At 39.3% G+C, this 15310-nt stretch overlaps 2 protein-coding genes across 3 annotated transcripts in view; one reads left to right on the top strand and one right to left on the bottom strand.

Moving 5' to 3' along the window:
- mettl15 (methyltransferase 15, mitochondrial 12S rRNA N4-cytidine) overlaps positions 1-4949 on the bottom strand; it is a 71418-nt gene extending 66469 nt beyond the window's left edge. Inside the window, exons 1-2 of the mRNA XM_033625124.2 lie at positions 4866-4949; positions 103-336 (exon numbers count right to left, since the gene is read on the bottom strand). Of these exons, the coding sequence (XP_033481015.2) occupies positions 103-333 (231 nt within the window). The 5' untranslated portion in view covers positions 334-336; positions 4866-4949. The remainder of the gene's footprint in view (positions 1-102; positions 337-4865) is intronic.
- A 38-nt stretch (positions 4950-4987) lies between these two features.
- The window catches only part of kif18a (kinesin family member 18A), a 34213-nt gene continuing 23890 nt past the window's right edge, over positions 4988-15310 (top strand). For both annotated transcript variants that reach the window (XM_033625114.2, XM_033625107.2), the window contains exons 1-8: positions 4988-5140; positions 6934-7268; positions 9350-9507; positions 9718-9822; positions 10383-10493; positions 10778-10975; positions 14874-15050; positions 15157-15231. In XM_033625114.2, the coding sequence (XP_033481005.1) occupies positions 6953-7268; positions 9350-9507; positions 9718-9822; positions 10383-10493; positions 10778-10975; positions 14874-15050; positions 15157-15231 (1140 nt within the window). In that variant the 5' untranslated portion in view covers positions 4988-5140; positions 6934-6952. The remainder of the gene's footprint in view (positions 5141-6933; positions 7269-9349; positions 9508-9717; positions 9823-10382; positions 10494-10777; positions 10976-14873; positions 15051-15156; positions 15232-15310) is intronic.

Here is a 15310-nt window from a genome sequence, read left to right as displayed (position 1 = left end):
TCATTTGGTCTGAATAAATATTTGACTTATTAAAAAAGAAAATTTATACAAAAAGACAATTTCTTTGAGAAAATCGCACAAATAACAAAGATGCAAACATACCTGACCTGGCTGGATGTCTAGGTAATGGAGCACTTCTTTGAGCATGACAGGTGTGTGAGGAAGCTTCTCTGCTGAAGACAGCTCTTCAGATCTGTCCAGGGGACCAGGACCAGAGGATGCACAAACTGTAGAAGAGTGCAGGCTTAACTTCCAAGACCTCCATGCTCTCCACACGGCTAAATTTGTTTTCCGTAATATCGGACTGGAGCGCACAGCCATGTGAAAAATCATGATCTATGGAGGAAACACGAGCAAAGTTATGTGATGATACAAGCAGAAATATCCCAGTGTAACCATAGTGTAACCATTTAAGCCAGTTCAGAGGAGCGGGGTTTAACACTGTTGAATATGGGTGAGTATTTTGAAAGTGAAAGTGAAATGGTGATGGAGTTATGGACTTCTAATGAGGAGGTGAGTATGGATTCAAAATTAGCTTAATAGTTGGAATAGTTACCCAGTATAATTATTTGGAACAAAAATATTAGGTCTACACAATAAGTACAAAGCATTAAATACCTTGTGCTGGAATTTTTAACATACTTAAAGGAATACTTTGACCAAAAAAATGAACACTTGTAAATCAGTTAGCCATGCCATGTTATCTTGACTTTGTAAAGAAAACCTTGTTTTTCTCGCATGCCTCCACAGTAAACTGTGAAAAAACTGATTTATTGAATGATTGGGGGCCAGATTAAACAACAGCAAAACTATATCAAAGCATCTGTTTATAAACTCTCACACAACTCGGGCGGTATGATCCAAGTCTCATTTATCAAGTCATATGCTCAGTACTTGGCTAACACGTGCATTTTTGCCAGAACCTTACCTTTTAAGACTGAACTTAAATTGAAACGCACCTATGCTCTCTTCAAAGACAGACTCCAGTAGTAATGCTGCATTCACAATACAAACAACACAGTAACAGACTACAATTCATTTTCAATAGAAGCCAGTGACATGAGGCTATAAACGGACACCTAATACTTGTCATTGCTGACGGTCGTGACACGCTACAAACAAAAGCTGAGCTAGCCTCAACTTTTTTCAGTGCTCCAATGATGCGGGAGGCATCAACCAATCATGGGTTTTTTATAGCTGTGGTGCTGGGTCACTTTAGCTTAGTTGGCTGATGCTATGCTAGCGTTCTGTGACATTGCAGTGCATACAGGGATGCAATGGGGGGCAACGAAATGTAATGTTAAAATGGGGCTCAGACACTGATTATAAGCAGATATTTAATGTCCAAATACACACTTTAGATGACGTTTAGTCGAGGTACTTTCTGACAGCTAGCAGACACAATGAAAAATTGTGATTCCCGCACACACTTCTTTACCTTTGCATTGATTTATTTTTAAAAAAGGTAGACATTTCAGTCTCAAAGACCTTTCTCATGACACACAGACACATACAAGCCAGTGGCAACGTAACTTTGTTAACAAGCCCTTGAACAACACTTAAACAGCAACACAGCGATAAGGTAGCTGCGTACACCGCTGCTCGGTTGCTCGTGTATGACCGCAGCATAATGTTTTTTAGGAAAACTGTGTGAGTTTGGGAAGTAGTAGTAGTAGTAGAGTGTAAATGGCTGTTTTCATATCACATGCTGTTCTTAAAAGTGGTCCCCAATCAATCAATAAGTCAACAAATTCACCATTTTCTATGAAGGCATGCGAGAAGAACAAACTTTTCTTCCAGAATTCAAGGTAACACAGCATGACTAACTGATTTGCCAACTGTTATTTTGTAGGTAAAGTATTCCTTTAAGCAGCTGGTCTCCAACCTGTGGTGTCCAACCAAAACAAACATGCATCACAATTTTAACATTTTAAGTCAGCTGAGATCACCCTGAAGGTTGAACTCTTCCAGCAGCACACATCTGTGGCTCATAGTGCACCACAACCACACCCCACAATAAGAGTAAGTACATCTTTGGCTAATTAGTTCAACATTTTGGCATTTTACATGAAGAATACTGCCCGCAGTGAGCTACATGGTTAAAAAGGTATTCAGGTGTTTCCTGGCAACAAGATGCAATGAAAATTAGAGCTCAGTTAGTGACGCATGATTCTAATGAAATAGGAATATGTGCAGGAGCTGAAGGAATTCAACAAGTGTGCGCATGGTGTCGGTGAACGCAAAGCAACATTTAAATGGCAGCAAGGAATTACACAATATTTGAAGAGATGGCAATAAAAAATTGAGTGACGCTGCATGATTGCTGTCAGACTGTGGGGCATACCGGATGTACCTTACAGGAATCAAAATCAAATTTTTATTCACATTATTATTACATTGCCGTGCACTGCTGTGCATCAAGATGTAAATCAAACATTTTACATCTTTCAGGTAAGGTAAGCTATCCTTTACCAGAGGAGCAGAGAGGAGAATGAACGATGGACTGTTTTGAGCATACTGCACATTTATTATCACTTATGAATCATTTTGTGGTTATTTTTATCTTTGCCATGGTTACAACTTAATAGTACCTTTGTCTCATAAGATACAGGTCTATTAAAAAGCCTGTCCCCTCTGTTCATTCCTTTCCAGTACCATAACTTAGGTGAAAGGTAGGGAATAATTACAGGGATAGGTTAACAAGAACATTAGTGTTTAATTCAAAGTGGAAACAGATGACGTTTCAACTTTTCTCACCCTAATGTTTCCGAGTGATACTATTGTTGGTGCTGCAGTTGCAAGGACAGCTGGATCGCTTTTCATTTTCCCCAGAGCCTAATAACTACCACAGTTACATCTGTTGTTCCATTGGTGGTAGCTACCAATAGCTACCAGAGAAAACAAAAGCGCTACCCTCTGCCTGTTTTGGTTGCAAAATGGTTGAAGCATCTCCTTTGTGCCATACACAAGCCTTCAGACAGAATTCCATAGTGAAAGCGAGACTTGTAAGAAAGCAATCAAATTGCAGATGGTGTCATTATTTGAGCCACTGCGTTGTGCAATCAACATTAACGTCATAATGATAACTCAGAGGAAAAAGCATGTCTATTTCCACCATAGATTGTTAATAAAGATGGACGACATTACAGCCCCCCAAAAGTGAAGCTGAAACATCTCATTAGCCCCCTGGTGGCTGGCTGCAGTATAGGTCATAAAGCCCTCTCCCTCCATGTTAGTGGATGGGACATAGGCCAAACTAAAATATCAAAGTACACATCAAATAAATTTTTTCCCAAAGATGGTTTCTGTCATTTAAGGTAGTTTTTATCTCACTGTTGTATGTTCAAGGGTTTGTTCTTTATTCTGTTTATAGGCTACACATTTTTTACAATTGAGAATGTAAGAATCACTCAAGGCCCATGATGATGAAAAATGAAAATTCAAATGTTTTTTAAAAAATAGCCGTTATTAATTTCTATGTCATTTTTTGCCAAAACCATAGGGAGCCACTGGAGAGGGGCGCAGGTTGTCTACCCCTGGTTATCATGGAGAAAATATGCAAGAGCTGTGCTTACTTGCACATGCACACGCTAACCTTAAGAAAAGAGTTAAATTCATCTCAAAATACAAACATAATTCAAGGCAAGCGAATGTGCTAACACATACACACAAAGACATCCATTTACATACATAAAAACCAAGTAGCCTATGACCAACGTGGTGGAAAGACGCAAGTATTAATAGTAACAATATCCTCCTGAGACCCTGTGTCCTCATATGTGGACATCACGTTTTGGGTATACTGAACCTTATACTTCATTCTACTTAACTGAGACCTATTGTCATCATTCGTGGACACTTTGTGTGCCATCTAGTGGTAATAAGAGCACAATACACTAATCCATGTAAAAACAAGATGGCAGCCATCTCTGCCAAGTCAGACTGCAGCCGATACTGAAACAAAAGTGGACAAGGTCCAAAACCTGATCATTTTATAAATGAAACATGTCTATTTATGATTAATAAAGTTTGTAGTTTGATATGGCAACAAATTTGACTAATTTTAGCAACAGTAACAAGCTATGAGGCTGTTAATTAGTACGTACTTGTTTGAGGACATCAGGACTTTATTGTTGTCTTGTTTAAGTACATTGGGACTTTATCATTGCTGACAATATTGAGGTTTTTTTATACTTATCAGGTCCTACTGATCCCAAATAGCTAGGAGAAATTAAAAAAATGGATACCAAACAAAAGCTTGGGTCTCACGAGGATATTTAACACAGATCAAAGTGTAAAGGTTTTCAGTGCAAGCGCGATTATTAATCTATATACAAGGTAATCTGAACATTTCTGGAATATAAATCAGACTTCCTCCTATTTGTTTTAGCTATATAAAAGGTGATGTAAAACACAATCCTAATGGCAGCAGCTTGAAGAAGGGCATGAGATCGATGATAATCTTTAAGCTTTTTGAGGACTTGCCCAGTATTAGCTGTATTAGGAACCTTTGTGTTTAGCTAAACGTTTAGCTTAGCTTTATCTTAGAGATGGCTCTTACAGATAAGAAGTGTTATGCAACGTTTAGTATACCATTCGTTGCTCTTTATCACGTGTGTGTAGTAGTTGTAACGTTGTTAGATTAGCAGTGGCTGGGGCTCTTTACACCTGACGAGAGAGCGTTGCACTACATATTGTTGCTATGCCACCATGTTGGATGACCGGGCGCTGTTAGCTACACGAACCGTCAACAAATACACGAACGTGAACGCAACACGACATTCAGAAACATTTAAAAACGTTTAGCTAAGGTGAAGTGTGACAGAGAAACGTGTCAACACCTCAGGGAGTTAACAGTAGCTTACCGTAGTAGACCAGGGTGTAGCTCCACCTTCCGCAGCAGCATGTCCGGCGCGTCACAGTGATCCGCCCAATGACCAGCGGCTCACATCCAATCTGCTGCGACCGAGGAAGAAGGCTTGTTTTTGAATTTATTGGCGCTTGTCGTGCTAGCTATGACCGGGCCGTCTCGCTATATCCAAGCTAGTGGAATTATTTCATCAATACGAGCTGCTTGTGTCTCACCAGAAAACGTTACCGTGGTCGCATGAAATGGAAGATAAACTCTAACTGACAGAGGGTAAGACATAACCGCACCCACCGAACTACACGTAAAGACAACAAAGCTAAGTTACCGTTGGAAGTTGAGCGAGGAGCTAGCTAGCTAGCAGTTAGCCACCCCTGCCGAGTCAACGTTGGCAGGTTAGCTTTCAGTTGTTTCGCCTTTTAAAACGCCCATTGTAATGTGCATTTTGTCCCAGATATTTGCTAATATGCTAAATAGTACCAAACTCGCAACAATAAACACAATTTTTATTGTGACTTTTTTGTTACTGGAGTGTAGTTTACGTTACTACTCACTAACGTTAGCTGTTTGTCGAGGTTTTAATGTATTATGCCGTTATTAAGCCTCTTTGTCACAGCTAACCTGTAGAGTTACTTCTTGGCCTTTAGCAATAGAAACTGCTACCTAGCTACTATAATGTTAATGCATTAATTTCGTTGTATTGTGTAGCAATGAAGCATTTTAATTATTTTTGTAAACCGTGCAATGGCAGTGTACATACATACAATGCTTGTGCATAAACACATTGCACATCCACATCTAAACACTTAGCTGCCAAACCCATGCACAGTATTGATACAACAGAAGTTTTTTTGTTTTGTTGTTGCTTTAATAACGTTACGCCAGATAGATATGCTAAACTACTAGTTAATTTATCCCATTTTCTGTTACAGTAGATTAGAGCACTTAGGGCAAGAAAAAAAGCAAATGAATATGCAAAACCTATCAATATCCAATACTTATAAACATTAATTTAAATGAAAATACTGAGGGACCTTTTATACTGTATGTATATGCTTGTAAAATAGACATGGTGCAAGTGGTGCAAAATTAAATGTGAATTCTACTGCAAGATTATAGTGCAGGTATGGGTCAAGTAATTTAATTTTAAAGAGGGTGAGAGGTTAGGCTAAATATTAGATTATGTTAGCTGTTGATCGTATGTCACAGTGCAAAGCAATACAAATCAATAGCAGTGAAAACTACAGCCTCTAAAATGGCCATCAACTTGAATCAAGACATCTCTAAACAAAGCAAAACATTTAAGCTTCAAGAGGGTAACGTTAGGATTTTTTTGCAGGGCTGCTGTGTTAAAAACGCATCTCCCAGCCCTTTAACAGGACAGCCATGGTTTATAGTTATGTAATGTTGGCCTGTACTGATTTTAAATGCTGAAAATATGCTCTACGCAACCAGGGATGCACGATATTGGATTTTTTTGCCAATGTGTCGATGTGTAATAACTCATTTGACCAATAATCGACACCACACCAATATCGATATATCCACTTTTTCCCTACTTAATTTTAGTGATCATCAATCACTTCTGTAGTGGAGATAGCTTCATATTATGCATACATACTCTTATCATGATATTTATTCATTGTGCAAAATAAGAAAAAGCATGTTGACCAGTTCTGATAGTTCATTTTAAAGCCGATATCAATGACGTGCTGATATTATCGTGCATCCCTGTATGCAACCTGTCCAAAAGCAAATGTTACCTGCATGTTTATATGGTCATCTAAGAATGAGGTTCTGACTTCACTGTGATTAGCAAGCATATTAATATTTATCTGCAGTTACATCGAAGATAAGCCAGGATGAACATTTTAGGGAGGCTGGAGAAACTTGTTTACTTAAATCATTCAAAAGTTCCATCGCCTGCTGTCTTCTGTCTCTTATACTGTTTCTCTCTCAATTTGTGTGATTTATTGAGCATATTATTAAAAATAACACTGGTGTTTGCAATTTGCAAAGTGGAAAATGTAGTTACACTTTGTTTTTGTTTTTCATTAACTCTTCAGTCACTGCAGAGGGACCACAATGGCAAGTGATGTGTGCAGCCATGTAAAGGTGGTTGTTCGGGTGAGGCCGCCCAACGAGAGCGAGAAGCGGGAAAACTGTCAAAATGTGGTCCAGGTTGTTGATAACCACATGCTCATATTTGACCCCAAGGAAGAGGACACATCATGTTTTGGATCACAGAGACTACGAAACAGGAACATCAACAAGAGGGCTAACAAGGACCTCAAGTTTGTTTTTGACCATGTATTCGGAGAAGACTCTACTCAAGATGACATCTTTGAGAGCACAACTAAAGGAGTATTGGATGGTGTGATGAATGGATTTAACTGCACAGGTAATAAATGAACATCCAAGCTGTGTGTTGACGCTGCACCAGGCTGCCAAACATGTTGGCATCCCAAAATGGCAAAAAGAAACAACTGCATAGTGCAACAATCACATAGTAGGATATACTGAACTAGGTCTGGCATTGTATCAGATTTTCACGACACAATTATCTCGGCCAAAAGAATTTACGATAACGATATTATCGCAATATCTATTGAAATTTTAAAGTAATAAAGCTATCAATTAATTAATGTTAAACTTTGTTAATTTTGAGTTTTGTCTCTTTTTTGGTAAATAAATTCTGATCAAAATACAAGTGTTGGAACGGAAATTACATTGGAGGTGCTGGATACTATCATGTGTGCATCAATAACAGGAACATTTAGTGTGTTGGTCCTGTCCAGTTATGCTGCCAGTTTAGGGAGACGCTCTGTTTTTGAACCTGTCTGTGCTGCTATCAGATGTGACAGATGTCTTACCAAAGCACTACATATGTTCAAGAATACAGTAGCTACCCTACACTACAACTTTCAGCCAGCACATCCATGTCAATTCACTGCACACAAACAATCCCTGCATGTAGTCGGCTGCTGTGGCCAAAACCAGGAGCAGTCTAATAAATAATACTGTTTCATAATACGGCTCAGCCTTCCTCAATAGATCAGAAAATTTATTGCAAGGTGACGCAAAAGTATTGCGAGGGAGATCAAGTAGTACAGTTAAAAAAAAAACAAGTCCCATGAGCCTTTGAGGCCTCCAAAATAATGTGAGGTAATATGTTGTGGTAGTAAACTTTTTGGATTTCTGACCGCCTCTCTTCAACCCTAGCATGACCAAACGCTGAAGTTCAAATGCAGTTATGAGCCACACCAGCACCTCTTAAGAGCCGTGATTTTAATTTAATTATTTTTTTTTCTCAACATGGCTCGCTGACTCATGCTGCTGTATCATTAATTGAAACTGCTGGCTGCTGTTAATTTACTTTGTGTGCTCCAGGGTTCACTTGCTGGTCACTAGCTCACAACGATGCACAGTTCCAGTGTTTTAAATCAGCACAAATGGGTAAATCTGACAGCTAGTGTACCAGCTGTAAACAGAACTCGAAACAAATTTGGCTTTAGAGACTCATCATTGATCCATTGAAAGATGCCTGGATCAGCTGAAAATGTTGATCCTGCTGAAGAGTATTCACTCAGTTGACAGTTTATCAGGTACACCTTGCTAAATGTAATGCAGTCTAATACAACCATCCTGCAATAAATCCCACCTTCATGAAGGACATAATGTTCAGTTTGCGTCGAAACGATTTTAGAGAGGTGTTGATTCAACTTTACAGTCATTTTTGTAGGATGTAGTTTGTGGTGCTGTTGAACTGTATTGCATTATATAGAGAGGTGCTTTTGTTATTTAGCCTAGCAACACTGATACTGTGGACAAAATAGTGGAAACACCTATCAATATACAGCAAAATAATTGAACAGTATCACAAACTGCAGCCTCCAAAATGATCATATAGTTGGATCAATACCTCTCTGTACAAACTGAACATTATAACCGCCATGAAGGTAGGATTTATTGCGGGACAGTTGTATTAGTGTGCATTAGTTGTAGCCAGATGTACCTATTAAACTGGCAACTGAATGTGTAGTGAATGTAAAATGCTAACATTTACTTCCTAGCTTGTCTTCAAGAACTTTAGAATCATATTTGGTTCAGTGGTGTGACTTAAAGCTTGTCATTTAGGTGCTGTTGTGACATTATTACGTATTGTAGGCCTGCTTTCAAATATCACCTGATCAAAACATCTTCATTTTTATCGGTTTGGCTCACCTAAGCCAGGCTAGTCTCGCCACCAGACAATCAGAAATCTCTGACTTGTGAGTCTAAAGCCAGGCTTTCCACAATGAGCGCAGCTTTCCTGGGCCTCAGTTTGAAATATATGTTTGATACTTCCATTTTTCACATTGCAGTTTGTAGTTATGCTCTATCCAGAGGAAGTTTCATGGTGTAGCTGCTGCTGGTGTTGCGATAAGCACTGTGATTTTATGTACGTGTTATACTTTATAGACATTTGTCTTTCAATTGCAGTGTTTGCCTATGGTGCTACTGGAGCAGGCAAGACGCACACTATGTTAGGCTCGCAAAATGACCCTGGGGTCATGTACCGCACCATGACAGAGCTGTTCAAACGCATGGACGATGCCAAGGAGGAGAAAGAGTTTGCTGTTGCTTTCTCCTATCTCGAGGTGATTATTTGAATGTTTATTGCTTGCATTGTTCTTTTTGTTCTCCAGACTAGTGCAGAATTTGTTAATGCATTGTGTCAAAGTTATTCTCTGATGTCGTCTCCTATCCCTTACAGAGCCTTAACCACATCATACATTTTTGACTGGTCCTTTGGGGTGGTTTTGATGAATTTGCAGCTGTTTGCAGTTATATTTGTTGTTTGTTTATAGGTTTACAATGAGCAGATCAGAGACTTGCTGGCTAATATAGGCCCTCTTGCAGTCAGAGAGGACAGCTCCAAGGGAGTGGTTATTCAGGGCCTCACACTGCATAAGGTTGGTAGCAACGTGGATCATACACACTCCCACAGAGCATCATTGAGTGCATTACAGCTAAATACAGGTGTCATTGCAAAGTCAGTTTATTACAGCCTAATTCTGATTTCCATTAGTTGCTTTTGCAATACATATTGTAATGTTTTAATAGAGGAAATACAAAAGGAGATGACAAGAAATCAACTCCCCTGGAGGCACTGATATTTAGAAATGTATTTTCTGTGTCAAGGAGGAAAACGGTTATGTCAAACTATGACTAACTATGTGTATGCAGATGTTACAATTCAGAAAAAAAATCTCTATCGGCTTCCTCTCTCTTAATAAACAAAGGCTGTGCTGAAGAAAACATTTTTATTGTCACATTTTTTAGATTAAAAATACTGTCCAGATATTTTTCCATAAAACTGGGTTAGATACACAAACTGTTTCATGTTAAGCATCCTCACTGTTCTGTTGCTGCGGTTTGCAAGTACACTGTGGTGGTTCCAGATGGGGCCTTTTACTGGGTCACACACCATCGATGACGTTGTCTTTTTTAAATTTTTTCCCCTCCTATACAGCCCAAATCTGCAGAGCACATTCTTGAGGCTCTGGATTCTGGTAATCGCAACAGGACACAGCACCCCACTGACATGAACGCAACCTCTTCTCGGTCACATGCTGTATTTCAGGTATTTCAATGCAATGTTATTAAAGTTCCAAAGGACTATTAGCCTCTAGCGTGATGTCATGACATGGAATAAGAGCATAAAAAGAAAATAATTAACCAAAGCAGAAGCATAAATACCAATTGCAAATGGTTCCCACTCCACAATTATAAGTGGGCAGTTACTAGTATCTTCAATTTACAAGATAATAAATATTTGAAGTGTTGTTTCACTATAAACATGCAACAAAGCATCACTCTTTGCTTCCTCATAATCTTAAATGGACCGTTTTGTGTTCTTTTCTTCAGATATATTTAAGACAGCAGGACAAAACGGCCTGCCTCAATCCTAATGTCTGCGTCGCCAAGATGAGCCTGATTGATCTGGCCGGCTCAGAGAGAGCCAGCGCCACCAACGCCAAAGGGGCTCGTCTGCGGGAAGGTGCTAACATCAATCGCTCGCTCCTTGCCCTAGGAAATGTTATCAATGTTCTTGCTGACCCAAAGGTGAGTTGATATTACCCTGTATATACTGTAGGTAACAGACAGTGTTGCAAAAGTACAGCAACAACCACGTAAAGGAGCAGGCTTTGTTTTTATTGGTTAAATCACAGTCACCACTGACACAGATGAGTTTTATATTATCAGTGTTCAAAACAGGGCACAAAGTCAATGCACAGATTTCTGGTGCACAGCTTAGACAAGATGTACTGTTTTTTCCTGTGCAGTTAAGTGGCCACATTATGCATCATAAAGGACATAAAGGTGTTGTTGTTTTTCTAAAGGTCCATGGTGAATGAACCAGTAATATCCATTCATGTTGTTATGAATGGTGTTTATATCTGTGTAATTTAGATCTAATGAATACTCTGGTCAAATAATAGTCAAGGAATGTAAGTCAACATTTTACACGACCGGTTTATGTTGCAAACACTGTTCACATTTTCCAAGATCGTTGTGCCCCAGTACCAGGGTGCCCACTTCCTAGAAATTCTTAATTGTTTTGGGACTCCGGATAACAACATGTGGACTTGTTTTTTTCTAGTTATAGAGAAATCAGGGGAAAGGGAGAAACTGGAAAATGTGGTCTCCCTTTAAATGTTTTAACGGTTTTTCACATTTTGTATTTGCTGGCAGCAGACTGTCAGAGGTCTCAGTGACAACCTGGAAGTTAAGATTAGCGATTTGCTCACAAAAGAGTTAACATTCAAACAGTGTTGTGTGCTTGATGTTGTAACATTTGGAATTTTGAATGCACAGAAGACACCTCCTGGTTAGCGAGGACAGCTGCGCACAGCAGCATCTGTTAGTGTCTGGTTAGCGTGGTGACAGATGAAATGCAGCTTCATGATTCACTGCCTCGTAAAAGTTAGAATGGTGAATTATTTAGGAACTTTTAAAGTAATGTTACATAATGCTTTATGTATAAGGAAATATCAAGATTCAAGCATTTAAAGTGATAAAAATAATAAAATACACAGACAGGAAAGCAAATTAATAACTAGCTCAACACCAATAGCAAGGAGAAAACACAAGATACTTTTGGATTTACCAGAATTTTAGATTCTGAGTAGTCTGTATTGATTTATTGAATAGTTTGGACAAGCTACAGATTGATGACAAAGAATGTCACAACACATTAAAAAATGTATTGCATGTTGATTTGTCCAGACAGTGCACACATACAGCAAATGTGTAGACTTTTAACCAACCATGTTTTGTATTTAGTTAATATATTAAATCATCAGCGTATATGGAATTTTTGCGCCATGTTCTTGAGATTATTATGGTTATAGGTATATGAAATTGAGCACAAGCCTCCATATGAAACAGAGAGCCTGGGAAGTGGAGAGTCAACTGAGTATTTGGGTATTATTTCATTCCAGTTGCATACATTAACCTGTCAAGCAGTCTTCTCATTTTACACACCAGTCTCAGGGGACGAGGCGCAAGCAGGCCACATGCATTTAGGAAGTGCTGTGCAAATGTACCACGGCCACGTTGAAACGTGATCTGTCTTCAACAGGTTACTTCATTCTTGCGTTAAAACTGCGGCCAGTTGTTTTATACGCTACTTGCCATTCTCAAGTGTTGCAGCCATGGAGTCATAGTTTGATCAGCTCAACCTACAACGCCCACCAGAAATCTCCACCCTATCCCCGTGGTTATTGGTACTCCAGTGTTTACTGTTGGCAGACAAGGAATTCATGTTGTGGCCATTGTTTACAGGAAAGAATGTCCCCACTTGTGTCTTGGCTGACATGCCATTCGTTTGAGTGAAGAAGAATTTCTGCTACATCTGTTTGGGCTGTTCAGTATGTCATCTTCATGCTATGCTGCACAGAGGTTTTTGTTGTAAGTTGTTTGCCTTAGGCAATGTCCAAACCAATGCAGATACATTTGCCGCAGCAGTCTTTCTCTCCATTTTGGCCTTCCATCTACATGAGGCCAGTGTGTCCCACCCACAAAAAAGGGGCTTTTTGAAAATGTTGTCCAAAGCGGATACATTTGATTGTGCCAGTCGTGCTGAATGGTGCAGACAGAAAGCTGAGCTTTCACTTGTTTGTGGTTGTCAACATTTTAAGACGTCAGGTTCCTTGCAGCATTGTTAGGAAGCAAACTGTCACTATCGCCAATCTCTCAGATTGCTCAGGTTGTATTTAGGTAGTAAAACTTATAAGGCGTCAACACTCCAGCCCTGGAATTACTGTTAACCTTCATTAACAAGTGACATTTATGACCTGTGTTCAAATGAATATTTTATGTGCTTGCTCTTGTTTGACAACTTCTATTTTGTATCGTGTGGTCTGATATAACATTAAACACCATAAGGGATCATGGAGAGTAGAAGTTGAAAAAGCAGAGCACCATATGGCCAACACACAACCAGATATAGCCCCGTGTATCACTGGGGCACTGAGTTTCTTTTTGAAGCCAGCACTTGTTTTTCTTGGCTGCTTTACACATCCCAGTCACACCAGAGCAGGTCTGGCCATTCACCTGAAAGGCCCTCTTTATGCAAATACATACATCATTTCCATTTACAAAGACCAAAGATGTTGTGGTTTTTTTTTCCACTGGTGGGAGGCAGATATGCACTTCCTGTCCCTGGTCTGCTGGAAATTAAAAGTAGAAGAAGAATAATAATTGCGCTTTCATGGAAAAAAGTAGTTTGCTAAGACCTTGGCTAGTGGGCAAAATAAAAAAAAAAATACATACAGGGTCTATTCCTTGGTGTGTTTCAGGCAAGCCAAATTACTCAATATGTTTGACACACTTGTTATATGTCTGTTTTTTAACAGACATATAACATATAACATATAGTACATCAGCTGAGTAGGCAGTCCTTTAATGTGGCCCAGGACACATTAGCGTACACGCTGCAGAAAAAATGTGGCCATACACACCCCAGACCACCCTGATGTTGTCTGAGTGACCGGATGTCAAGACTTATGCATTCACACCTGTACCTAGAGCTGTATAATTGTGATCAGATCACCCAAAACGCATCTTGATACCAGATGTAAACGGGGCCTTAGTTGCAAGGGATCAAGTTACATTGAACCTGTGACAGATTTTTTATTTGACCAAACTAATGATGTCAAAACAAACATTTGATTTTACTTTTAAATACCAACTTTGCTGAAATAATATGTTTGAACTCCTCCTCTTATTAAAAACGAGATTTCTCAAATTGTCACGGCGATCCTGAAACTCACTGGACCTGACATGAACTATAACCAAGGTCGTTGAATCCAGATGTAGGCTAGGGGTTTTTCCAAGGAGAAGTGCAGGCACAGCTGCTAACCCCAAAAGAGATCATTTTACACTCCTTTGTTACTTAACTTTAATGCGACTTTCTGCAATCCCAATGCCCACGAGATTGTGACTCACCTAAGCAGCTGTAGTCTATCTAATACCATTATTACAGACTGAGCTGTGTTCACAGACCAGATGCAGAAAGGCTCCAGACTGGTTTTTGTGGATGGCTGTTCCCTGTTTTTACTCTAAAATGAACACTCCATACTGAATTTTGTTACCTGTTAGGTTTATTGGTCCCCACCACACAGTGTAATATACTAAGCTTCTCTCGTGGAGCTTGTCCAGATGGAGAATGCATATTAAGGCACACTTCACATGTGTGCTCTTCTGCATGCAACAGCAATAACACACTTTTCTTTCTTTAATTTTGATTTGTGTCATGTCTGGCAGAAGTACCGAATTCCCAGATTCTGTGTTTGTTCATTTCAAACTTTCATTTGATGTATTTTCTGAGTAAACTCAGTGGAACCACAAGAGTTTTTTCACATTTCCTGAGCCGCTTGTCTGTGTACACTTTAAGTAAACCCAAACATCAGATGTTCTCATTTCTTGGGCTAATGTTATCTTTTCTCATTTGTTTCAGAGTAAGAAAACTCATATACCGTACAGGGACAGCAAGCTGACGCGGATACTTAAAGACTCCTTGGGGGGCAACTGCAGGACGGTTATGATTGCCAATGTCAGCCCCTCGTCCAAGTCATACGATGACACCCACAACACACTGAAGTATGCCAACAGGGCCAAGGAGATTAAGTCCTCGGTTAGTATTAAAGTTATCCTATAGTTTATTTTATTAATGGATGTGATTCTTGGACAATAGATGTATAAATTACTCATTACATTTTCTCTCTTCCCTTACTCATCAGCTGAAGAGTAATGTTGTAAGCCTGGACAGTCACATTGGCCAGTATGTGGTGATATGTGAGAAGCAACGGCAAGAGGTAATATGAAACAACCAACACTTCCATGCTCATTTTTAAAAAGAAATCCAGCACGTCTCCATATTTTTTTCTCATTTCT

This window comes from Epinephelus lanceolatus, chromosome 2 (assembly GCF_041903045.1).
Source record: "Epinephelus lanceolatus isolate andai-2023 chromosome 2, ASM4190304v1, whole genome shotgun sequence".
NCBI classification, from domain to species: Eukaryota; Metazoa; Chordata; class Actinopteri; order Perciformes; family Serranidae; genus Epinephelus; species Epinephelus lanceolatus.
The sequence above is the reverse complement of the archived record's forward strand: the minus strand, read 5'-3'. Positions and strand labels throughout refer to the sequence as shown.